Source organism: Myripristis murdjan, chromosome 20 (assembly GCF_902150065.1).
Source record: "Myripristis murdjan chromosome 20, fMyrMur1.1, whole genome shotgun sequence".
Classification (NCBI taxonomy): Eukaryota; Metazoa; Chordata; class Actinopteri; order Holocentriformes; family Holocentridae; genus Myripristis; species Myripristis murdjan.
Genome location: NC_043999.1, coordinates 26,507,459 through 26,534,177, shown reverse-complemented (window position 1 = coordinate 26,534,177; position 26,719 = coordinate 26,507,459). Strand labels below are relative to the sequence as shown.

General features: G+C 39.8%; 2 protein-coding genes across 2 annotated transcripts in view; both read right to left on the bottom strand.

Moving 5' to 3' along the window:
- Positions 1-11,310, bottom strand: part of stk17a (serine/threonine kinase 17a) — a 43,817-nt gene extending 32,507 nt beyond the window's left edge. The window contains exon 1 of the mRNA XM_030079723.1: positions 10,805-11,310. Within this exon, the coding sequence (XP_029935583.1) occupies positions 10,805-10,986 (182 nt within the window). The 5' untranslated portion in view covers positions 10,987-11,310. The remainder of the gene's footprint in view (positions 1-10,804) is intronic.
- A 7,156-nt stretch (positions 11,311-18,466) lies between these two features.
- hecw1a (HECT, C2 and WW domain containing E3 ubiquitin protein ligase 1a) overlaps positions 18,467-26,719 on the bottom strand; it is a 115,693-nt gene continuing 107,440 nt past the window's right edge. The window contains exons 29-30 of the mRNA XM_030079257.1: positions 25,593-25,791; positions 18,467-19,522 (exon numbers count right to left, since the gene is read on the bottom strand). Of these exons, the coding sequence (XP_029935117.1) occupies positions 19,411-19,522; positions 25,593-25,791 (311 nt within the window). The 3' untranslated portion in view covers positions 18,467-19,410. The remainder of the gene's footprint in view (positions 19,523-25,592; positions 25,792-26,719) is intronic.

Below are 26,719 nucleotides of genomic sequence, written 5' to 3'. Positions count from 1 at the left end.
GGCTCCGGCAGACTTCCAGGCTTCAGACCTAAGCAATCGATTGGGCTAGATTCACGTTAGTCCCGCCCACTGACTTTGATGGGTGACTTTGACAGATAAAATTAATTCATGAAGCACTGCAACACCGGTCCATGAAATAATTAAATAAATAATGAAATAATTATATATATGTTTTTACATTAAATGAACTGGTATTTTAATGAATTAATGACACATTTATTTATTTAATGACACATTTATTTATTTAATGACACATTTATTTATTTAATTCCCATTTTAATTAATTAATGACACTTTTAAGTATTTATTTAAAGATGTATTTATTTATTTCATTCTGTCCCTTTTAGTCCTCCATAGTGTAGGAGCTAAGCACCACCCTAGTTGTAAATTTTCTTTATCAAATTCCTTTTCTAGTATTTTACTATTACTACAATGACCACTCTAATTATAACTGTATTCTATTAGGTCTACTTTTGTATTACCACAAACGACTACTTCTAATTCTAAGTTTCTGATAATTAATTACCATAATTTTATATGTAGAAGAAAGCACACACACTTTCTTTAGGAGATTTAGCCATTTGTTGTTAGATATTTTCATCAGATTCTAAACAAGTATGCTTGAATGTCTTTTTTATTATAATTATTATTACTAAGGTTTCAGTGTCCCATGCTATAAGTGCTGTTTCAGATGTTTTCCCCATAGTAAAATTTAATTCCAGGGGGGGACAATGCATTTTTTTGAATGGTTTTTGTCATGAAAATGGTGAAGATGACACAAAGTAGCAGCTATCTGCAGGTTCAACCCAAGAGACAGTGGCATCAGCCTTTAAAAACCATCATCTGAACAGCAGCTCTATAAACAGGCTCATAGCAGATTGTATGTGCTAGATAAAAAGGGGCAGGTGATCACTAATGACCTTGAAAGGGGACCATATGGGCTAATAAGAGTGTGTGCACTGATGTCACTAAGTCCCACCATGGAAAAAGCTTTGGTACTTAGCCATATGGAATACAATGGCTGCTTGACTGCTGTAGTAGCCACTAAAGGAGCTTGGCTGCTGACCATCTGGAACCCCCACTGCCACCGGGTTGATGAAGAATGTTATTTAGCATGTTGCCCCCAACTCATCCTGAGCCTACTTTCTAACAACCACTACTTTTTATCCATATGGCATAAACTGTGATGTAGCGGTATAAAAGAATCACAGCCACAAATATAAACCAAGATTTCAAGAGTTTTTTTTTCCTTAAAAAGACAATTTTCTTGAATAACTTAAAATGTGGGATTACTTTAAAATTAATGTATACTGGTAATTTCCATCATAAATGTACAGTATATTCACGTCATCCAAACAAAGTAGCACACTCTATTCTGCATAAGACGGGTAAAACTAAAAAGGTTAAGCTCCACTACATCCCTGGTCATAATCTGGAGAACTCTCTGGTAATTCAAGATAAGGAGATGTGAGAAATAAGGGTGGAAGATCAGAACCAGAGAGCCTCACAGGCCTGACTAACATTACATCAAGACCCAAATTAACATTGTTAGACAAAGTGATTTAGTTGTGGCTCGCAGGCTGAAACAGGTCAATAACTGGGATGCGCAATTGATTGTGCATGATCAGTTGCATGATCAGTTGCGTGATTTCAGTTTCCACAATTAATCAAAAGAAATAGATTTGTAAAAGAAAAAGACTTGAATCCCAGACTGGTTGGAGCAGAGAATGTGACTGAGTCATGCTCTTCCTGAGCACAGCACACAAGCTCTAAATACTCTGGTGGAGGTACCTGGTGGCCAACAGCAGAAAGCAGTGGATATATTGGTCTAGACCCACTAGCGAATATTTGAAACTGCATGAATATACACATCCAACTTATCAACACCTTCTTTGTCTTATTGAGCTTGCCCAGAAGATGTGAAAAGCAGGCTGTTAATGAAAAACAGCATACCAGAAAAAACAAGTTAACAAAAGAGAAAAAGAGAAAAGTAATATAAGGCGAAGAACCAAAAACAAAAATATGATTCAGTTAGACAAAAAAGAAACATCATATCTGATTTTAGTTGACGTGTTGCCAGGTGACGGTGATCTGAAGAGGCAGCCTAGTTTTTACTAATTAGAGCAGGATAGGAGAGATCCCAAGCAAGCTAAATTTAATCCATGATCCATTTCTTTGTGATGAAGATCAAAAGCACAATTCAAAAATGAGTGATGATAAATATAGCGGCTTATCACTTATCATAGAACTAAATATTTAATGTTACACAAGATTGCAGTGTGTGCCAAGGACAAACCCAGGTTTAGGTTATGATTCATAATGAGTGTTTGTACTGCTCACACCTCAGGACTCTGAAACTTCCACTCTCCTCAGCAGAGGAAGTACTTTGATGACAATGAAAATGACCTTTATAAAAATCAAACAAACAAAAAACCCTCTAGGATATTCCCAAACTCCAAATGATTCAAAAAAGTAATCTGAAAATTGCAAATAAATATTGAAAATTACTTTTTTGGTGTACCCGCCCCCCTCAATCTGCCTTCTGTACTTCTACTTCTGATTTCGTACAGTTCACTTCTGATTTCCTATGTTTCCAGGACATTTGAAAAGTCTCAGAAACAGTAGAGACTGAATTTCAGTTGCAACTGAGGCATGAGGTGGGCCTATCAGTTCCATTTTATGAATACTGGATATCAATGTAAAAACATATTATTCCCCAAAGAATCACTGAAATTGAGCCAAAAGTGTATCAACTAAGATATTGTGTGTGAAGTTAAGGACCCCAATAGCCTGCATAGAGGAGGCGCTGCTGTGGTGAACCAATCAGGTTTATGATGAAAATGCTACACCCCATTGCCAATAAATCCATCATTCTCCCAAATTTCATCCAAAAATGGCCGACAGAATCTCAGAAATCACACATGATCGATGGATGGATGAATGAAACCAAAGCTATATACCCTTCCCTGATCTTGGATTGTGGAGGACAGTGAATGAGCAGAGGCTTATGTTGCAGGCTGGCATTATGTCAAAATATGTTCAAATTATTCTGACATTTTTTCACTGCCTCCTTTGTTGAAGCAGAATTCACAATAATGGTGACAATTTATTGGACATCACAGTGGAATGTATGTGGAACTAGGGGTGGAAAAACTCATTTACTGATCAGAGGGAGCAATGTCTCAGACATGTGTGCACGTTCATGGCAGATACAAACTGAGGCTTGTGTTAGAGGTTCAAAGTGGTCCTTCATAAGCCCAGAAAAAAAAAAAAAAAAAAAACAGTTAGTGGGCCACCTAACAGGGAGAAAAAACTGTGGTTGAGTCCACAGGGGCAGGGAGTTTCCCCAAAGAGCAGGAATGCTGGGAGGGCAGCTGGGTGGAGAGCAGCAAGCTGGGCGGCATCCATCCACATCTCAGAGTCTAGAAACTGCCTGAACATGCAGATCACACTTCTCACTTTATAAACACACACACACACACACACACACACACACACACACACACACACACAGCTGCCTAGCACAGTGCACTGCTAGAAAGCCATGTTACAGACAGAACGCTCTACGTGCTTCTTTTATAATCATGCTTCCATTTTCTGCCCTGCTGCAGTGCATTTAGCTTGTAACAACAAGAGCAAAACACACAGTAGAATAACATGACAGAAACATCTGTGTGGAGAAGACAAGGTCTGGCAGAGACTGAATATCAGCTGCATTTCAACTGGAAGTGCATAAATCTTAGCAGTCTCAGTTCAAATTTAATTTCATCAACAAACTGAGCTCTCCTTCAAAAATGACTTCAAAAGAGCCATGTGCAAAGAATCAATCCAACAATGTCGAGAGTGTCTACAGCTACTACTCCTGGTTTGGACTTGCTGCTTGTTTAAGTTTTTGTTTCTGCACTTAGATTTGCAATCTTTTGGTCAGGAATTCACATTAAAATTTGCACCAAATGACCAGAAACCACGTCAGAGAGTATGTCCTGATTTGGCTGCATCAGCTCATGAACAATACCGGTCTCTGTTCTAAGACGCTCACAAGTATTCTTTGCAGTTTGTGTCCGTGCATGCATTTTTCCAGGAACCTCAGTTTGAACTGATTTGATATAACCGTTAAAAGTTAAAGGCAGAATGAGTAAGATTTTCATGCAAGGCAATGGATAGACTTAACTTAAAAAATAAAAAATAATCCCTAAGTCACCACTTATGAGCCACTAGAAGTGTGTGTTGGTGTGTGTGTCCGCAGAGATCCTGCCCTCTGCCTGGATTTTCTTGTTTTGCAGAGCTCAGGACTCTTCTGGGCGTCCACCTTTGGGTGGTGGGTGTGTAGCTCCCAGCCAATAACAGCGCAGCACAGTGTCAATAACACATCATCCAATAAGAAGTTATGAAAATTGTGGCATGGAAAAAAGGAAACCTGGAAAGGTGAAATGCCAAGCGAACAAAGCTCATTCTGCAACAAGAGTGAATTTGGGCTTGGCTTTCACCCGCTGGCAAACACTGAGGGAAAGGATGAAGAGCAACATGGTGTTGGCCTGTTTTCTGTTGGCGGTGAGATGATTTTTTTTTTTAATCTACGAGGATGGCGACTGTGTTCATTCTGTTGACATCCTTGAAAATCAAACTGACTGTTGGAGGTTAGCTTGGGAGGAGGGGCCACCTTTTTTTCCTTAATTAGGATTACAGGAACTAGTGCTACAACAACAGCAGATGTTTTCCAAGCTAACAGTCTGTAGAGCTCACTTGCTACAATACACTGAAGCACTTTGCTAGCCCTCACCTCCTCTGATAGAGTATTAGACTGACAATGTAATCCTCATCATGCCTTGCTAACAGGCTAACACTTATTGTTCCAACCAGACAGACAACCAGACAGACTTCAGACTCTCAGTTTCATGACTTCTAAGAAAAATTACAGATTTTTATTTTACAATCCAGTTAATTCAACACATCCATGTTTTGAATTCTGTGGTTGACTGTGAGCATAATGAATTCAAAGTTATGTAATTTTAAAACAATTTCTGCTTGCACTCTGCTGATCACTCCTCATACACCAGAGGGTGTTCCATACATCAGATAGGAATTCAACAAACCAGCATTAGGAGGTACAGAGCAGTGACTGGATAGACTAAGCCTTGCTTATGGCCAGGCTCTAATCTGGAAAAGCCTCATGAGTGGAATTTCACCGCCACTCCATTAATGGGCCAGAGCAGATTCTGGTACCACTCATGAGTGGCATGAGTTCTGATGGCTCAGCCATGAACTGCCCACAAATCAGTCAGGGAGTGAACTTGTCTCAGGCTTTATGTCCAAAGATAAGCAACTACTTTATCTGTTACACTAATTAATCACCAAAACAATGTCCCTGCTGAGCAACTAAGCTGAAACCCATGGCTTTCTTTTGAAGTCTTGTAAGCAGATGAGGACACAGTTATCTCCAGCTGGGGGTTCAGATAGGGGCTTCATGCTGGACTGGAATGTCTTTTACTTTCAGAGGAGGGTAGTGGAAGGTAAACTCATCTAAAGCCAATGTATCCACCTTATAATTTGCAGAAAAAAAGCTTATCATTTCTTCAGACTGCCATAACTCTTGAATATAAATCTATACAATTCCACTTTCTGGTTATCAGGCTGCTGTGAGCCATGCAAACTGAATTGAGTAGAACCAGTTCACGACAAAGTGCATTTCCAGGTGGTTCAAGGTGTGGCCAAGCCAACACCTGCACATGTTGACTGATGTCACCACGCTGGCCGAGCTAATGTTTCTGTTTTCACAAGAAGATCAATAAAAGAATACTGAAAATAACCTTGTTGCTCTTGGTTTTGACTGAAATAAAAAACGATTGAGAATTACCTGCTAGATTGTTGGTAGCTTTGCCAGAACATTATTCAATAACCCTGTTAACAACAATGCAGCTAATTAGGATTAGCTTAGCTAACATCTAATTAGTTAATATTAACATTAGCCTGTGAGGCTCTGAATCAGCACCCAATCACTTTTAATCATTTCAGCAACACACCGGTGATTCGTTTATTTCATGTGTTAACTTCAACTTCCCCCTTTATTGTTGCGGTGATACTAATTTAACCATGATGGAAGTGCCAATAAAGTTATTCAATTGGTTCCTCAAAGATGACTGCCAGTAGGTTCACTGGCAACAATGGAATTCACCATACAATGCCAATTCTACCCAATTTAGTTTCTATGTTGTAAGGTGAATGAAGACAAAGTCCATTAATAAACCAACATGACCTCCTGACCATTTAGCTCAATGGTCAGGAGGTCTGGATATGCCGGTAGAATTCATGAAGTGACAGCTCAGACCTTCTGCCCTGACAGCAACTGTCCTGCACTGAAGGGGATATGCTGAGTTTCACATGAACTGAGACGTGGTCTAAGGACACAAACTCGATTCCTGACTCTCATCAAACAACGAGCCTTCTTTAGAGCTTTTCACCCAAGAAATACCTCTGGAGGCCAGCGTGGCCTCAGGCATCTACCGCTCTCACTCACACTCTGAAGGAGTGGAACTGACGCTGAGGAGCGGGTGCAGACCACGTGCTTCCCTCACACTGCCAAAGACAAAAAACACAGCCGCACATGTTGGCCACGCATGGAAAAGTCATCCAATGAAAACACCTCCAGCTACAGGACATATGTGCTTGTCAACTCAGATTGTTCATAATGTTATCTTTTTATTTAGCCCAGTTGAGAAAGGTTTATCTGGTTCAATCAAGATGCATAAAGAAACTAATATCATCACTGTTATTGTTTCAAAAACAAGCCAAAAATGATGGGGTTTTTTCAAAGTCAAAAGTCAAAGAAAAATATAGAAAAATGAAAAATATTAAAGATATACAATTAAAAAAAAAAAAAATCAGAAATATTACAAAAAAATTGAATTTTTCAAAAGTATTTTTTGGCCGGACTCTTGGCAAAATACAGGTAAGATAAAAAAATAAACCTTCCAGTCAGTTTCACACTAAGTGCAGGAAACTCGGCACTGAAATCCAGTGGATCAGAGCAGCTAGCAGCATTCCAACTAGAAGGCCTCTGATCAGCAGGCAGGCAGGGAGCAGCTCATTAGTCGGCCAGTCAGAGTACAGTACTGTGATGACTGTCTACACTTTTCCTCAGTTTAAATGTTTGCTCTGCCCATTTCACTACTCAAAAGCAGCAAGTAAGCAAGCAAGCATATCCAAACGAAGAGCACCTATAACCGCCCTCTCATTACAATGAAACACTTCACTGAAAAACGGACGCGCATTGTGATGAGAGTGAACTATTTTTCAACCTGAAGCAGGAACTGCTAGATCTTCATCATTAAATCCTCTGGCCTCATTAGTGTCTTCCCAGCAGGTGTTGGTTGCATTGACAAGCCATGGTCTGCTTATCATCATTCGGTCGACCCAATTATATTTCAATCCATTTTAATGACTATTTGCATTTCATTTATTTATCCACTCAAGAAAACCACAAATAAAAACAAAGCAGGGAGATGATTATACATATAGAGCACCTGTTTTAGCACTGAGGAGATAGCTGCTGTTTTTGACCCGTGTAACACGTGTATATTTGTTTAGTGCAGAAAACAAATGATAGCAAACTCAATCAATCTGCTTCTGTCTCTGCAGAGGCTGCTGCTGCTCTGGTGTGGAGTGATACAGGAGGTGCAGAAGGTACCGGATCTTTCTGGATGTTGATAACAGGAAAAATACAGTTAGAAACAGTAATCTGAGCAAAACTATCATCTGTGTGCAACTGGTAATCCTATATGCATTTTAGTTTGGGAAAGAAACACTTGTGAAGTGATGTTACAAGTTCCTTAAGGAGATTAAAGCAGTTGTTTTGTTAGTGTTAGCCGGGGGGAAGTCTGCCTCAATGGCAGGAGGCTAACAGTTAGCATTTGGAGCATCCAGCCAGTATCCAGCACTCAGTAACAATGAGAGGAAGATAGCACCACTACTGTGCTACAGAACAGCTAAGGGGGGAGTGAAATAATACCACATTTTTCAAAAGGGGTGAACTTTCTCTTTAAAACTCTAACTAAATGCCACATTGATGAATTCCCTTCATGCTTAGCAGCTCCATCAGGCAGGGTGAGGCAGGTTTTACAGAGTGACATGCTTGTGGCTGGAGAGGAAGAGGAGGAACCTCGAGTTGGAAGCTCACAACACTCACTGGCTGATATCAGTTTTCTTGAAAATACCAATATCAGCCCCCACTATTGACACAATAGCCCTATAGGAACCCTTATATCAAGAGGCTATATTTTCCATAAGCATGTAAATAAAAAGTGCATCACTGATCTGATGTTTGAATATATAGCCTATATTTGTTTTTCACTTTTTAGTAGTATTTCTGTATTTTTTCGTTTTGTTAATCTGCCTTTTTCCCCCAAAAATGTTACTGTTTTTTCCCCAAAAAGTACAGGAAAAGGCGATGAAAAGGAAAAGGTGAATTAGCAGGGAATGACCAGAAATTTTGCAAGAAATCAGTAAAAAGTTACATGAAAATGATCAGAAACTCAGAAAAAAAAAAAAAAAAAAGCAAAACAATTACTTAATTAAAAAAAAAATTCAGAATGACTCTGAAAAATGTTTTACAAATAACAAGAAAATTATACTTATAATGATTGACATCACATATTTTATAAAGGTCAGATCAGTGATACTGGATCTGTTTTCTTATGTTCAAATGCTTGTGAAAGGTGTCTGAACACAGCCTTTCATAAGCATTTCAACTAATCCTCATTTTGCTAAGGACCCCCTGGAGGACCCTGAGGTCCTCAGGCCCCAGCCCACTTTGAAAACCACTATTTTAGTCCATGTCACTGGCTACTGATTGGTCAGCTATAATGCTATAAAGCAGTGCACACATGCAGATTAAGGCAAACTTTGATGTTGTTCTAGCAGCTAATCTCAGTCACAATGTCAGGTCATACGATGTAAAGCACACACACACACACACACACACACACACACACACACACACACACACACACAGCCTCTGTTGTGCCTCACACACATAGTTCACATAGCTGTAGAACAGGAAATGGCTGGCTGAAATGACTTTGATTCAGCCCTGTCTGTACACAGCTCCTAGCAGCATCAGCCAGGTCGAACCTGGGTCAACACACACTGTACAATACTGTTTGCTTTTCCAAAAGGCTGACAGAGCAGCAGTTCACACTGACGCTGTGGCTAAAGTCACTGGTGATTAGTCATGGTAAAGGTGTATTCCAGTGGGGTTTGCTTTGGAACTTTGTTCATGGCTCTTCCCCAGATTACACTTCCTACAGTCATTAACTATGAAACCCAGAAACCTGAGACTGGGCATCAAATTTTAAAAGTTTTATGTCACCATCTCTTGTTTTCTTTTTTCTTTCTTTTTTTCTTTTTTTTTTTGTAATTTCCTTGTTTATTTATTTACAATTTTTGGGGCAATTTGGGGGAATTTTTATCCTAATTCATTTTCTTGCTTTGTTAATTTCTGGTAATGTTTTAGTAATTTTTTGGTATTTCCCCCCCAAATTTTATGATTGTTTTTTGTGTGTGTGTATACACACACACACACACACACACACACACACACACACGTATATATATTTTTTTAAAACAAAAAGTAATGGTATTTTGAGTGTGTATCTTTTTTTTTTTTTTTTTTTTTTTTTTTTTTTACTAATTTCTTGCAAATTTGGGGGTTAAACAAATTCAAAGGGTTAAGCACATTGAAACACAAGATATCAGACCTATCCAGCATCACTGTCCTGCCGTTTATCCTAATTTTCATCAAGTACAAGTGTGGTGTGCAAAAATATATATACTTTTTTTTCTATACAAGCCTAGAGTTCCAATGTTATTTATTTATTTATTTATTTATTTTTGTGAAAGAAATCAAGTGAAATTGCTCATGTTGCACAGGGCAAACCTTTAACAAACCTTCTGAGTTAGTCCAAAGACAGAACAGCCAGAGAGCTGTCTGGCACCAAATAATGAGATGAACTTTCCGAGTCCCGAAGGCAACGAGAGGCAGTTTGTCTCGGCAGCGCACCGCGGAGAGCTCTCTGACACTTCATACCGTCTGACAGGACAGCTGAAGGCACGCACTGCAAGCCAGGGCCATGCATCACCACCGGCAAGTCATGCTGGCTCACCGGACAGTCATTTGGAGGACATTCGCTGTCTCAACGTGCCTGGACAGCATAAAGCTGAACTAACTAAAGTACGACAGAAACAGGGGGGCTCACCTTCAAGCAGAAGAAAAATGTGGCTTTGAAATGGTAGGAAACTGCATTCATCAATCTAATAAAACCAAGCAGGCACCGGATACCCTGGCAGGCAGCCTCAGGTGCAGGAGCCAGTCCCACATAAGCACTATTTATGACTCATATGATAACCTCACCTTGACAACGATAAACATATATTTTCGGCATTTAATTTGAGGAGCATGATGAAGCAATTATCTCGAAACAGAAAGCTTCATTCCAACTCCACAGCACCATCCGTTCTCTCGAGCAGAAAGCGTTACGCCGAGTTTCATCCAATAATTTGACAAAATATACTAATGTTTTACTTACTGTTAAATTGTACGATGCGTAAAATAGTACTTAACCTTAACCCAAACTTTAGCTTCCACCGGTAAATTCGGCATACACACAATCCTTCATGCAATACATTTAAACAATATTAACTGTTTTGGCTCGCCAGCCGCAGTGTGCAGCAACAGCCGCTGTTACAGAAGAACAACGTGAGGAAAGCTAAACATGGAGCTCTCTTAGGTGAGAGAAACCGCTCGTCCTACCTTCCGAGCTCCTTGCCAGGGATGAGGGTGTAGTAGTCGGTGAAAGGTTCATTCTTGATGGTGGTGTTGATTTCGGACAACAAGCCGTTGGCGCTCCGGCTCTGGTTCGGTTCGGCTGCCGGGCCGTGCTGGTACCGGGTCCGGCTCCTGCCCTCCGCGGCACGGGGACACTCAGGGATCATGACGTCGTCTGGATCAATATTCAAGCTGAAAAGTTTGCTATCAAACACGAGCACACCAAACGACACGGCAAACCAAACTTCCCAAACACAGCTCAACTACAAAGTTGCAAACATTCGCGCTACAGTGACCAGCAGCGTATCACTGTTGGGCAGCCTGACATTCAGACGCATCACGGCACTTTAATATTCTGTGAACAAACGCAACTGTTTGCCACATTTTGATCAAATTAGCTAGCTGTACAGCAAAACCTGAGCTCCCACTTCGTCCAGCGCCAGTCAACGGTCCTGCACTCGACTTGCTGGTCTCTGATAAACGAAGTGGTGCGTTGCTTTTAGTCACCATGGAAACCGCTTTGATTGACTGACGAATGGTCCACTTGGGTGGAACGCACTGCTTTTCGCTGCGTTCATGGTACCTGGGTTACTGGAGACTTCCGTTTACTTCGGCCTTCAGCTGGTAATTAAAAACATACTCCTCACCCTCAGCTTACACATGGTGAAAACTACAAAGGAACTCGGCTGTTGACAGTGGACGTCCAATTCTAACGTCATCGACAAGTGCAAGAAATAATACAGACCTATTAATTTCAAATGAAATACAATTAACAATTTGCATCACATATGTCAGGCATGTCCAACCCATCAAGTGATGCAGGGGTCCAACAGTATGCAAGTTTTCACTCTAGCTCAGGACTACCAGGTTATTTCACTGATTTCTCCTCTCTGGTAATAAAGGTAAGGTAATAGATCTCAAAATCATACTTATTATTACATTACATTACATATTATTAAGGCTACCATCAGTCCAAAACTTTAGATTAAGAAATTAATTATTTTAGATATCAGCATCCCATGAGGTCTGAGTAGGCCTGAACATAACAAGATGATGCTATCCTGTTCCTCCACCACTTTTAATATGTAATTAACATGGCATAAGTCCATATATGCTTGTGGTATGAAAAAACTGACAAGGACCACCGACATTATGGCAGGAATGGATACTTAAGTCGTTGCTTTTAACCACCAAGTGCAATTACTCTTTTTCCCCATGGCACTGAATGCATCATTAATTTTAAGCGACAGGGCGGGGCTTAAATGCACACAGCGAGCTCTATGAAGAGAAAGGACAGTTGCCAGGCAGTCTGATGAATGAAAACAATCATCACCAAATGTTCTCCGTTTATGTTTGAAATACAGATTTTAAATGTCAGTTGCAGCTGCTACACATGGAGAAGTGGTGGATTGAGCAGGTGGCGTGGGGGGCACCCTGAGAAAAGGTCCTGCTGCTCCTGTTCACCCCAGTTTTGAATTTTTAAAAAATGTTGTTGCTGATCTGAAATTTACAATTCTCCACTGTCTGATTTTTAGTGAATGCAGCATGGTGTGGAACCCTATGGACAAATTCAAGATGCTGAGACTGTGTGCTACTGCACCTTCTCTCTGTCTCACAGCAGTCAGAGGCCTCAGTCGGGCTTTCTCTCTATAGTACTGTAGGCTTTACATTAACATATACATTCTATCATTAGAATGGAACACAGGACAGACATGATCTCTCTACAGAGAGCATGAGAGAGAGAGAACCCAGCCAAAGTCATTGCTGTGAGACAGAAAAAAAACAAGAGTGCAGTACAGTCTTTTGTCCATTGGGAGCAGTGCTGAGCACTTGATCAACATGGCAGTCAGTGAGGCTAAATGCTATAAAATGATCACTAGATTCGATTCTAAATATTTACCAGTAGCTAGACTATTACTGTCACTGTTACACAGCCCCGATATTTATAATGAAGACAGGGTTATAGGCTGACGTGAAATCAATAGTTGTAAAATGATGTCAGTTTCAGAAGAATCCCACTAGAATTGAAGCTATGTGCTGTTACACAACCAGAGAAAATATTTTTTTAAATAGTTCCAGATTTCATTCAGATTTTGTTCTTCTTAACCACCATCTAGGTCCGTTTTGGTGCTCTATGTCGCCCCCTGGGGGTGGCCTCACATATTCTTTTTATAATTAAAAGCTTCCCTGCACTGCCAGATAAAGAAAGGATGAAAACTGCTCTATGAAAGAACACCACTGACATTGCTGTAAATTGTTGGATATCACTGTCACAAACTCTAGGCTTATCTATCTATCTATCTATCTATCTATCTATCTATCTATGAGAGAGGAAAAGAAACATTGAAATAGACACATCAATGAAAAAAGGATGTCTGGGAGGGATTGTAATCTCCCTCTTCTGGGCATCCAGGGAAGTACCACGCAGTTTGTGTCACATTCTTTAGGTGTTTTATGTAGAATTTGCTATCATACCATCAAACTACACTTTGCTGGATTGTATAGCAACTCCAGCTAGGAAGGTGCAGTGGGAATCCAGTGGATTTCTACCACACTACAACTACCAAATCCCTTCCAAAAACTGAAACTAAACTGGCAATCAAATTTGAAAACAACCATAGAATCTTTGTATAACCACTGCTGAGAAGAGATTTACCAGTTTGCTCAACAAGTCATTTTAGTCACTTTGGGGACAAATACGATCAATACAGAATTCACTGGATCATGTCAAAAGCTACATGGTCCTCACTAGGAAAGACCCTGCTCTTCATCAATTCAAAAAAGTCTTTTTGGAGACATATCAACATTTTTTTTTTCAATGGATTCACACTGCAGCTGTCAAATAACAAAGTGAACTTTTTATTTATTTTAATAAATGATGGTATTGTGTGATGGAGCAATAGCACAGCCTGAGTATTCAGCAATCTGTTCTCAGGCAAATCATACAGTATCTTCTGACATATTATTTACACACAAAACAAGTAGAAACAAAACAAGAAATGCATGCTTCTGTGTTGATTCCCTCCAGGTCTTCCACCAAATCCATCAAAATAAGTACATCTTTCTTTTTTTTTTATCAGTCAGATATTCCCTTTATTCCTTTTCAACAATGAAAATAAATAGACCAATAAATGGCTTGAGAAGACACAAATACGAAACAGCCGCTACAATTTGCCACTGCCCCAGCTTCCTGTATAGATCCCATGATACATTATTTTTCCAAAAGCTTTCTATTTTTCAAATATTTCTAATAGCTTCTATCAGTGCACTTAAATATCAGTGTTACATGTATTTCAGAGGTTGTTAAGGGGGTGTTCTTGGCCATTTATTTTCCTGAATAAATATTGTGTATGTAGGATGTGTAATAATATCTACAATGTGTATAGCCAACATATGGTCAACATTACATTTCTCATAAACCCAATAAAAATAGACAAGTATTTTATCTTTAAATACACCAAAGACATTTCCAACAAAAGTACATAAGAATCAATCAAATCAAACTTTTTAGGCATGTAATTTCCAAATAAAATTTCAAGTGCACAGATGAACTTGCTAAATAAATACAGCTCTGATCCTTTAATGACGGCATGGTATAGTACGATTTTGTACACTGGCAGCACCACCAGAGAAGGTGGTGGGGAGGAGGACAATGACAGTAACACATTTCCTGCATTGAGTGAGTGATAACTATAGCTAGCTCGGTAGATCATAGAAAAGATGCAAATATAAAACATAAAGGCTTAAAAAGTGAAGGCAGACTCTTACACCGATGCATCTTCTCACGTCATAAAAAAAACTGCAAACCAACAAAAACATTCAAGGAAAATTTCAATCCTTTCCAGTACTTACAAATACAATACAGTATAAATAACAGTACAAAAGATCATACAAAAAAGAAAAGACAGGCAAAATGCAACATAATCACAGCCTTGTCCTCTTGGTTGGAGAGGTGCTTGGATAAGGCGGTGCCACCACCAAGGATGACTGCATCAGTTTGATTCTGACTGCCAATACCACGTGCCAAGAGAGAGATGAAGAGAGATCAAGACAGACAGAGAGGGGGGCGCTCTCTTATTCTTAGCTCTGGTCTGTTACGTCACCTGTGCTGGGTCACCTATGGTATACATTCTGTCACGCCACAATGACTCAGCAGGTCTGGACAAGCAGATGAGGAGACGCGTATGGACAGAGACTGCCCAGGACACTCCAGGCTTCTTGCTTTGTGTATATTACTGGAAGAGGGCGTTATCATGACGCTAACCTACAAATCCACATTGCTATCACTTTGAATGATGTCTGTAATCTGACCAATTAAGTGTGTGTGCATGTGAGATTGGAGGGTGGAGCGGTAAGGTGTTTGGGAGTTGCTCTGACTGTAGTGTCCTGAAGCTACAAAGTTTTCAAATCACATAATGTTGGGAGCTTTGGTATTGTCTTTCATTACATTACTTCACTTTGAAGAGTTCACACAGCAAGCAATAATTGGGTACAATTAATCAAAAATAAACAGGAAAAAAAAGACTAAAATGACTTCAGAGTTAACCAGACAGAGAACTGGACCAAATGATGAATGCAGCCATTCTCCAAGAATTGTGTTTCAGATGTTTAATCCTGTTGTCTTTCAAAGTAAAGCTATAGAGAGCTAGGAGGGTTTGAATGGCATTTTGCACTTGCCAGGTAGAATGGTTGTTTATGGGGAAAAAAAAAAAGTAAAGGGATTCAACCGGGTGTATATTGTCAGTAGCCATGGAAAACGTCAGCCATGGACAACCATTTTCTGCCACCAAGGGAGCACCAAGGGAGCAAATTGGCTGGTTGCACCGGCACCTCAGCTGCGTAGGAAATAAATGGCCATCCAGTGGCTAGTTGATCATTTGGCTTACAGGGTGAATGTAAAGTAACTTCACACACCAAAAAATAAAAGGGAAAAAAGAACAAACTATGAAACACTTCACAGACCACATTTGAAGCAGAAAATAAAAGAGGCACAACTTCATAACCGTCATGACATTGGAGATGTAGAAGGTGTTTGTGACTGGACTAGGAATGCTGAGGGTGCACAGCAATCACGGCTTTCAAACAAAAGATGATGGCTGACTGCAGACTGGAGAAGGTTTTAACTATTGCATACATTACAGTGGTTTTCCCAACACACTGTCCCCATATAACACAGGTACATAATACCCCTCTGTGACCGACAAAATGAGTTTCTACACAGAGGAATGCCCTACAGGTTCAGGAAACAGATTCTAAATGTCACTCAGGCCCTTCTAGACTGAGAAACATCTTTTCTAACTATTCCAATTTGTCACTACGGAGATGAAGGTTTAGATGTCTGAACACCTGACCCATGCACAAAACAATACCTTATTTGACAAGTTAAGGATTGAGAATGGTGGCACTCTTGCTAAGAGAGAGGGACTCCTTCAGTTGTCAGTGGAAGACTTGAATAAGAGTACTAGCAGCTCTGGACCAGAGATGCTCATGCCCTGACTTTAAGGTTAAGCACCACTCACCAACAGAATTCACAGAAAGTCCTCTTTAGCCAGCCAGAGACTACCAAAGACTACCTGTCTTGTTTCAACCTGGTAATGAGTTGTCCGTCTTTTGACAAGATCACCTTCGATATCATTCTCTTTGCTTTTAACAACTGGCAAAGGAACTGTTGGAGATCTTCACCAATTGTGACAGCAACACTGACTTCACGTAATAAGTATTTTGGTCCATTCAGAGGAGAACATGAACTTCTGTGTCCATCTGCTGTTTGGATTTTCTGATCATCAGTATCTGCAGACTCTGATGTTAACAGAGAATGGGAAGGTAATCGACCAGATCCCGACCCAGGCCTGCCTGTATCATTCTCGTACATGGAGAGTTTACCATTTGAGTTTTGTTGTCTTCACTGTAAAGAAGGTGATGATCGAAGACCTTTGTGTATTTGACTGTAGGGCCATTGTTTTAAATGTCCTCTTGCATAATCCCTCTCCCAGTGTCTGGGTACCAGTCCACTCTTGCATTTCAAAAACGTCTAGCAAGTTCTGAGGCTGTTTTGACAGACATTTCCAGCACTTCTCTAGTGCCACTGCTTCAACACCAAGAAGCTTGTTAAAAAATTTTAATTGCACTTTGCTTGAATAGGCTGGTCCTTCTATGGACCAAAAAAATCAAGACCAGTGGCTAAATTAATATATTCAGGCCATAATATGACAATGTGTATGGGTGGCTAAACTAAATGGTTTCTACAAATCATAAAGGACTTGAAGGATGATTCTGGCTATTATCGAATAAGGCCCTGGCTGAAAATAAGCAGAATTATCCATTAAAGGCATAGTGGGCATTTTTGGACATGAAGTTGTATGAAATCCTCTCCGGCAGTGTAGTGCATGAAAAGGGATTTTTTTACTTAACGTGTCCCCTGGGCAAAGCTCTGGCCTCCTTAAGTATTGAAATAGGTACTTCCAGATAGTTTGCTGGGGTCACAAAAACAAACAAACAAACAAAAAAATTGCTTCTCAAAACAACATGCATTCAAAATAGTAATACATTTCTATCACAAGACCAACTCTGGGAAAAAATGCAGACTTCACAATCACATGGCATCATTTTCGCTCCATCAGCATCAATGCGCAAAGTAAATGTGTTTCAAAGTAAATGCGCTGTGACCTGAGGGAGTTATCAATACTTCAGGAGGCCAGAACTTTGCCTTGGGCACACCTTAAGTTAAAAAAATGTCTTTTCATGGACTACACTGCCGGGGAGGATTTCATACAACTTCATGTCCAAAAATGCCAACTATCCCTTTAATTATCAATTTGCTGGTTCAGCTGGTCTCTTTCCAATAAATCAATTCTGACAACATCATCATGTTATTTGTCAACTCATCCTAATCCGGCATGACTAAGCGAACGAGGTCCCACAGGGATGAGTTTTGGGCCTTATTTCATTCTCCATTTACATACTTCTGTTTTATGCTGATCACAGTTCGATCTATCCTTAAAAGCTAGTGATACCCTTTGTTCAGTCCCTCTCCTATACTGCCTTACAGAAAAAATGCAAGATGAGTCATAATTTTCTCCAATGACAACCTCCAATGTCAAGCAAGAACTTGAAGTGAAACTCTATATTCTTGGCTGATGTCAAAAATCCTCTCCAAACTCTCTCGTCTCCAACTTACACAAAATCCAGCAGCTAACATTCTTATTGGTGCAAAAATATAAGATCATATGATGATGATGTTAACATTGTTGCATTGGTTATTAATTTTAGATTTGATTTTAGGATTCTGTTGATCTCTTTTAAGGCGTTGGGATCACTTGGGTCTATTGCCAAGCTAAATTACAAATCTTTTATTTCCAGGTGAACATGAGCCCAGCCCAACACCTAACCCACAGCAGAAACGAGAAAGAAATTGTCCAAAAACATCCTCTTGGCCTGACAGGATCCAACAGCATCACAAAGTCACAAAAACGGTAACCAGTCATCTTGTGGAGAGCGAGTTTACTTATTTTGATGGGTAATGTTACTTACTTGAATTTAAGGAAATTGTAATCTCCACCCATGCCTTTTTTTGTTCAGTTCCTTTAACTTGTAATGGAAACATCAACAGGAAACTGGCATTTCTTTACTTTCAAGTTAAACCTCTCTTCGTCCATCTCTACTCTCCCCAGCAGGAAAAACACAGAAGTTCAATGCGGTTTCCAGCCAACAGCAGTACTTTGGCGGTGTGGTACACCTGTGCCCCTGGTCACAAATTGTACTGACACCTGCTGCAAGTGTGAACATCTTCATTGAAACTACTGGCTCTTTCTTGTTGTTTTGTGCCACCCTTATTTTGCTTGCTCACATTGTGTTTTCTTAGGAATAGGTGGAAAGTCCCTGTCAGTACTTTGCCATCATGCCTCCTGGACTTTGCATTGACCTGAGGAGCTTGGCTAAATTTGCATCATCTTTTGAACCGCTGCCACAAACTCACTTTTATAGATTTGCATTTCTATAAAGATACATTAGTAACTGTTTTATGACCTCCTTTTCATTGGTAGCTTTTAAATTCTTGCATAACTGCTAAATTCTTGTTTTCCTTACATTTCTTTACTTTTTGCATTTGGTTTTATCTTTATTTGATCTTTATCTACTGTTATTACTATTACTGGATGGATGATGTGTATCAGTACATGCAACTTTAAATGATCTTCCCTTTTTCATACCCATTCTTTGGGTATGCCATATATATAAATATAAAAAAGACATTGTAGTTTTTCAGGATTCTTCAGTCTTAATGGTTAATAGAAAAATAACAGTTGTCCCGTTGTGGTACCTTAAGTGCTGGGTACTGTCATAAAGATCGTCAATGCTAAGTAAAGCCCACACTCTTAGAGCTTCAAACACACAGTACCATTACAGTGACTTACATATATTCACATGACCAAAAACTTTGTTCAATAAGTCAACACGATCCACTGAATTGGGTTAAACATTTCTGACATGATTCGCTGCTGCTGATTCACTTGGATCATCTTGATTTTTTTTTCTTTTTGGCCCAGCCAGCATTCCATAAAAAAAAACAGTGTAGTTTGGATTGGTGATCTGTCTCACTCCAAGCCGAAAGTGCTGGTTTCCTCCACAGCAATTAGCAGTTTCTCATAGAGCATGGTGTAAGATGGATACGGAGGGAGATCTAGACGATTAAAACAAGTATGAGCCCTGAAAGAGAGACACACAGAGAGAGAGATAAAGAGGAGAGAGAGAGAAGCAAAATTTTAGAAACTATGCCATGAGAGCAGTATATATCCACATCTCCTACACATCTGTCTTTTCAATTTTTTGAAGTATTGTAAACATCCTATCCAACTGATAAGAGCAGTGATTGCCTGCCTTGTTGCTTTTTGGGATTAGCTTTTATGCACACACATCATCATTTCCACACCAGCCCTTATTTAGCTCCAGTATATTGCTGATGCTGAAACTTTGATTGTTCACAAAGTCAAACTCTGGCACCCTGCCTACTCTGCGGTGAAACCCCAGTCCTGCTCTCTGCTTCTGCTGAGCTAGCTTGGATTTTAAAGAAGATATCATGCTGTTTGCCAGATTAATACCCTATGCGGCTGTAAGGTTAGAGGAACACACCTTGTAAAACATCAGACATACTTTGACTGCAGAGCAGGGAAAGTGCCAGAGTAGCTGCTCTGCCGGGTTGTTGTGAAATTAGTAGGCAATGCCAAAGCAATTGAAGCTACGAGCACTGATAAGTAAATAACAAGGCACATATCCAATTGAATGCTACTTCTGTTCTGCTCTGCAATTAATATTTCTAAATCTACTCTGCTGTAATAATAAAGATGCTAATTAAAGAACTTTTTTGAGACATTCTCTGATACACTTTTCTGCATATTTACATGAATCTGCTCTTTATTTCTCATAAATTGTTACTGTTAATAACAAGTGCTACCATTATTTGTGTTGTTTTTCATCTTACTAAACTCCTTTATCATCGTTAATAAAGTTATTCTTATTGTTTACTACCAAAGCTTTGGCAATATATACTGAATTATACATAAGGATCACTGACATTGAACTGAACTGATTTGAACAGCTGATAACATACAACTCTGCAGTTGGTGTTGATACTGGCACTGATAGAGAGCAACAGGACAGATATAAAATCAGGTGATACTCATTGTCTCATCAGTTCCTTTCAATCCCACTGTTAAAATGGTAAAACAGCAAAAATTCGAACAATTATTCTCTTGTCTTGTTGCTACCTATCAAAGTGACTCACAGCATGCAGTAAGGATATGCTCCAAAGGCAAAAACAGCCTCCTGGAATGTTTCTGACATTTGTCATTTGAACAGGTTAGCGCCTTGTCAGATTGGAGTGGAAGCAACAGTCTTAATGATATGTCAAGCTTCCAAAGGCTTCACCTCATGTGGCGCCAAAGTGCCACGTGCAGGAACTGAAATGACTCTTTAGTGCACAACCATTGCTCTGCATGCAGAGATGGAGTATACATGACATTTTGTGGTATGAGAATTATCTGTATCACATATTGCTGCTGCCATTTCTAAATCCAGTGACTCTAATTTTCATGACTGTTATGCTTCTTAACTGAAAGTTTACGTATAGTTTGAGTGATATACGGATTGACCAATTTCAGTGACCTTGTATGAAATACTTTCAAACCCTACAGTGCAGTTTTAAAAGTGCACAATGATCAATCTGGGGGGAAATTCTAATTCATGACAGTAGTGTTTTGAGCCTACATGGTTTTGTCTTTCACTCAGGAATAAAGAAAATGAATAGTCTTTTGCTAATGAAAAGCTGCTCTGTCTCCCATGGGAAAAGTTAACAAGCAACTGTTTGTTGATATTGCACTGATTAGTGTTGATTCAGTCAATGCAGTATCCACTTTCCCAATGTCACTGTCCCACACTTGGACACATAGTTCATAATTACATAACTGCAATGGCATGGTGTAGATGAGTAGGAGAATACTGCTTGTGAGTGTGAAAAAACACATATTTTGCAGACTGTGAGATGAAAGAAGTGTCTAAGTAACTGACATAAATTAACATGGATTATTACTCTCTAGGACAGATGGCCAAATTACAAAGGCAAAGTTTGAAGACAGCTCTTGTGGGTTATATGTGGGTATGGCTGCACAATGGGTGTCTAAGAAGACACTGGGGTGTGTTCTAGGGCTGAGTATTGTTAAGAACCTCACGATTCGATTCGATTTCGATTCTTTGGGTAACAATTCGATTCGATTTCGATTCGATTCGATATTGATTTAAACACTTTGATATCGATTCTGTAATAAGTCGAAATGCACAGATAATTTTTGCTGCTGACGTTAACTTGGAGTGACACACCCTCAGCTGAAATAAAACATCTGCCGGTGAGTTTATTAAAAGATAGATGTTTTTTATGGCGAAATCACGATGTCTAGAAAACATGATAAACCCAAGTTGGCTGGCTGACAAGGACTAGTTAACGTCAGATCTCATGTATTTCCGCAGAAACGGAGAGAATACCGGCAAAAAACATCTATATTTTGAGAGCGAAATGCTCACAGTAATGCACACACATTTTGATTATACATTTAATTTTGTTGGTAATAGTTGTATAATCGCATTACTACATGAGAGGATGTGCTTGACCGTCATTATTGTCACTTCAGTGATGCGCAGTTAGCATCAAGCTCACCCTCTCGTGTAATAATGCTTAAAGGATGTGTGGAGTTGCATCTGTTTTGGTTTAGCCACAGGTTGCTGCATAACATCGGCATGGTGTCGGCTAAGGTGGTTGCGCAGGTTCGTGGTATTATTGCATGTATTATTATATGTTAATACTGCCTAGCACAGTTTACGACTTGACTCTCGTCTGTCACCTGTGTTCTGGGGTTACTTTTAAATGCAAAGTGAGCCCAAACGTCAGATTTTAAAGTCACAGGTGCCGACTTAACGCTACAGCTACTTGCTTTCATGTTGTTGTTGTGTACAGTGCGGCTTCCGTCCGTACAACGTGAATCACACGGAGGTGTTGCTCACCGCGCCCCGTACTGGTTTTGGAGTTGAATCGATTCAGAGGCTTTTGTGAATCGATATTGAATTGTGAAAAAAGATATTGCAATGCATTGATGAATCGATATTTTTACCCACCCCTAGTGTGTTCACATTATTCCAGTTTTTGTTGAAAAGGTGCTGCCTCAGCTGAATTATGTGCCAGTAAAAATACTGTTTCCGTAATGAATAGATGCAGTTGCTTACGCATTTCTGAGCGTTTTGACACTAGAATTTCTGGGAGTATATAGTATGTCCATAGTATAGGAATATCTATAGTATACGATAGGAACATAGTATATCCCATAGTTTGGCAACAAGTATAACATTCCCCATAGCCATGCTCAAATGAAAAAAAAAAAAACTCATTACTGAAAATATTACTCCGCCTATATCTTATTGCCTGGGTCTGTGTGGTTTCCATGGCAACACGAAACGTTTCACCGAAACCCGCATCAAAAGCTGCTGTCAACTTTGTTCGCCGGCATAATGGACCGTTTTGTCAATTTTGATTTATTTGGTGACCTAAGTTTGGCTAAATGGCTGAACGAGAAGGGCAAGACAGAAGAGAAAAAGCCGAGATACGCGAGAGGGACGAGTGAAGAGCTGACGTTAAATTGGAGTGACACCCCCCCAGCTGAAATAAAACATCTGCCGGTGAGTTTATGAAAAGACAGATGTTTGTTGTGGTGCCGACACTGGAAAGCAGTAGCCTATGTTTAAATATAACTGTTCATATAAGTTGGTTGTAGATAAAGATCAGTTGTGCTGGTGAGTCACTGTCACACCTGCTAGATTAAAAATGACTGAGAAGTCGGCAGAAGTGTAACTATCAGTCCATGAAAAAAAAAAAAAAAAATTTTCCAGCGGATATTCTAGTTACAACACGATTGAGCTAGCAGAGCAGTTTTGTGTTGCTATGTGTGGTATTTATTCAGTTTTGGGAAATCACGATGTCTAGAAAACACGATAAGCCCAAGTTGTCTGGCTAACAAGGACTAGTTAACGTCAGATCTCATGTATTTCCACTGAAACGGAGAGAATACTAGCAAAAAACTTTGATATTTTGAGAGTGATATGCTCACAGTATGAATACATTTTGATTATACATTTTATTTTGTTGGTAACAGTTGTATAATCGCTTTATTACACTTGAGGGTGTGCTTGACCGTCATTATTGTCACTTCAGTGACAATGCTTAAGTACACTTTAGTGTCTTTCATTAGAGCACTGGTATGACTTTCAGACCTATCAAAATAAGTTGAATTTAAAAATTCCAATACAACAAGCACACTTGGTTACAGATTGTACAGTAAGAACACAAGGGGATACTGTACAGTAAGAAGAACACTTATCAAAAATCAGGATACTTTATCAAAAATCAATGTCAAAACATCCTTGAGGCTTTAAGAGAATACAGAGTACACATTTAATATTTTAAAATAATTATATTTACAATTCAAGGAAATGTCTTTTATGTTTCCTTCAAACTAATGTTAAAACTTTCCATTGGACTTGGAAGCCAGGCGTCTTCCAAAAAAAGCCCTGCCCTTTGAGCTCAGCTGGCGCTGCGTGCTTCAAGCAAACGTCATCACACCGCCACCAGAGCTGAGATTCCAATTGGCCCAGAGAAATGTCAATTATCAGAATCATCCAATAATGTTTCGCAATTCTAGCCTTCATGCATATCAAACGCAGCCTTTTGCCCCCCCACCACCCTCAACAAACTCGAAACTACGCAAATCACGTGAATGACTCAACTGACCAAAAAAAACGCCGATTGTAGCCGAAAGGCGACACGTTTGCAGGTCTGACTTTACTAAAGTGAGTTTTCCATCAAGCTTCCAGTATGTCAACCATTGACCTTAAAGGGACAGTTCATCCATGTTGAAGGATACTGTATTAGATCACTTCCCCTCTAGCTGTTCTGTAGCACAGTAGTGGTGCTATCTTCCTCTCATTGTTACTGAATGCTGGATACTGGCTGGATGTCCCAAATGCTAACTGTTAGCCTCCTGCCATTGAGGTGGACTTCCCCCCGGCTACTGAAAAATAATGCCTTAATCCATTCAGATTGGTAAATAAAGTCTGAGTTGTGTGATATGTAGCATAATTTTATAACCCAAAATGGGATAAAAATATTGAATGTTTTCAAAACAAAAACAAAAACAAAAAATTATAAGGGTCCAATGTTCCCAGGGTCCTGTGTTCCCGGCCCTCAATATTCTGTTAAGTCACATTAACACAAACTCTAACTCTAACTTTAAACTGAGCCCAAATCAATCTAAACCCAAACCTTAACCAATTCGGAATAGGATTAAAATAAAACATTCTCAACAAAAATAACCAACGTGCTATATACATTTTAGAAACAAAATACATGCCGGACATCAGGAGTGCCACACGGACTCATATTGACCCTGATCTCAAGTTTAATACAAGCTGTTGCTATCTGTTTGATCTTTTTTTTTTTTTTTTGGGCTTTTTGAGCCACACCTGGGCATGAAAATACTTTTTAGTCAAGAGTCCAATTACTTTTGAGGCTCTGAAAATGGGGTGATAATGTATAAAACTGGTTTAATTCCTGAATGGTTAATGCCATATTTTTGTTCAACCCAGCTCCTGAGAGCTCCTGCCATCCAATACCAGGCATTAAGGGCTGCCACATGTTTTCACGTTAACTGGGAACCGTTAACAAGTTGAGGCATGTTGCTCTTTAGGGTTGTGGCAGATGAGTTATGGATGTGAGCCGGTGCCTTTTCTCTCAAAACTTCACCTTGCAAACAACTCATACTACTGAAATTGGAGATGGGGCAGATGTGGGATATCAAGTATATTGTTCCTAAGACCAAACTATAACACTAACCCACATAGGACTCTGGGAACATAGGAATGGCTTTATTCATGTGCACTTGGTAGTCATATGTGCATGTTAGTTTCAGAGAGCAACACTTGTAATGTGATATTAAACTTTCTTTGAATGGATAAAGATAGTTATTTTTAGGAATAGCCCGGGGAATAGCCCAGGGGAAAACTAGCTAAATGACAGAAAGTTAGGATTTGGAGCATCCAGCCAGTATCCAGCACTAACGATGAAAGGAGCATAGCACCACTACTGTCCTACAGAACAGCTAGGGGAAGTGAAATAATATCAAATTTTTTAATGTAAATAACCTGGACCAATGTAGACATGGGCTTACAGTGGGCTATATACCTGGGTAGTGACGTGACTTTCCCCCACTTCTCGATACAGAAGCGTCTTAGGCCGTTGGATCCCCGTAGTGAGGCGAAGCCTTCATAGGGCACACTGGATGTCCCGGTGACAAACTGCAGCAGGCGGAGGCGCTGCTCGTTGTTGAATCGCTCCACAGTGGCCCAGAACCACCGCATCACTATGTGGCCATCATGATAACCTAGAGAACGGGGGGATTTGGGAGTTAATATGGAGATCACCATGGGAAAGGGATCATTTGTTGTAGCAGGGCTCTACAAAGACAGGATTCTGTTGTCTAATAACTATAGCAATATACTTTTACTGAAGCTATCAACGGTTAATAATTTGTGTCAGTATTTAGTATCATTAAATGTGACACTTCTCGTCTCTAATAAATTCAAAACAAAAATTTTCACCCAGAATATTATTGCTGCCAGGCTAGAAAGACTGAAACAGAGGACCATCACGGTACGCTAAAACTGTCCATTGATTCTTGCTTCAGACTGGACACAGGAGGGGCACAAAGTGCAGCCAGTCAGCGCCCATGTTAACCGACTGGGCTGTTCAGAGTGGGCACACCATGGACAGCTTGCACTCTGAAACGCCAGTTTTGGTGTCTAGTTTTTTCTTCTCCTAATGCTACAAGCAGATTTCACCAGAAAACACACTATAGATGGTCAAATATACATCCCATGCTTGCCAACCACTCTGATTTTCCTGCCTCTCTCCAACTGTTGTATTTGCTTGTCTGTTTTTTTGTTTGTTTGTTTGTTTGTTTCTTTGTTTGCAGGATATGTCAGAAGGTTATTAAAGCATTTGCATGTCAGTTTGTCGGAATACGGCAAGGAAGAACTGATCAAGTGTTCACACTGATTGGCCAAAGTGGGGGTGGCTTCACATAAACCCACGTGCCACTTTGGAATGGATTTATCAACACTGTGGAACTTTGTGGAAAGGAAGAACTGATTCATTTTTCACACTGATTGGCCAAAGGAGGGTTTGGTGGTGAGCGTGATGACATTTTGTGAATATCCATCATGTGGAACTGGCAGATCGTGACAACTGGATGGAGGGATGGTGGAGCTATGCACTCTACTGAGTGCTTTCTAGTTACTATTAGTAATATT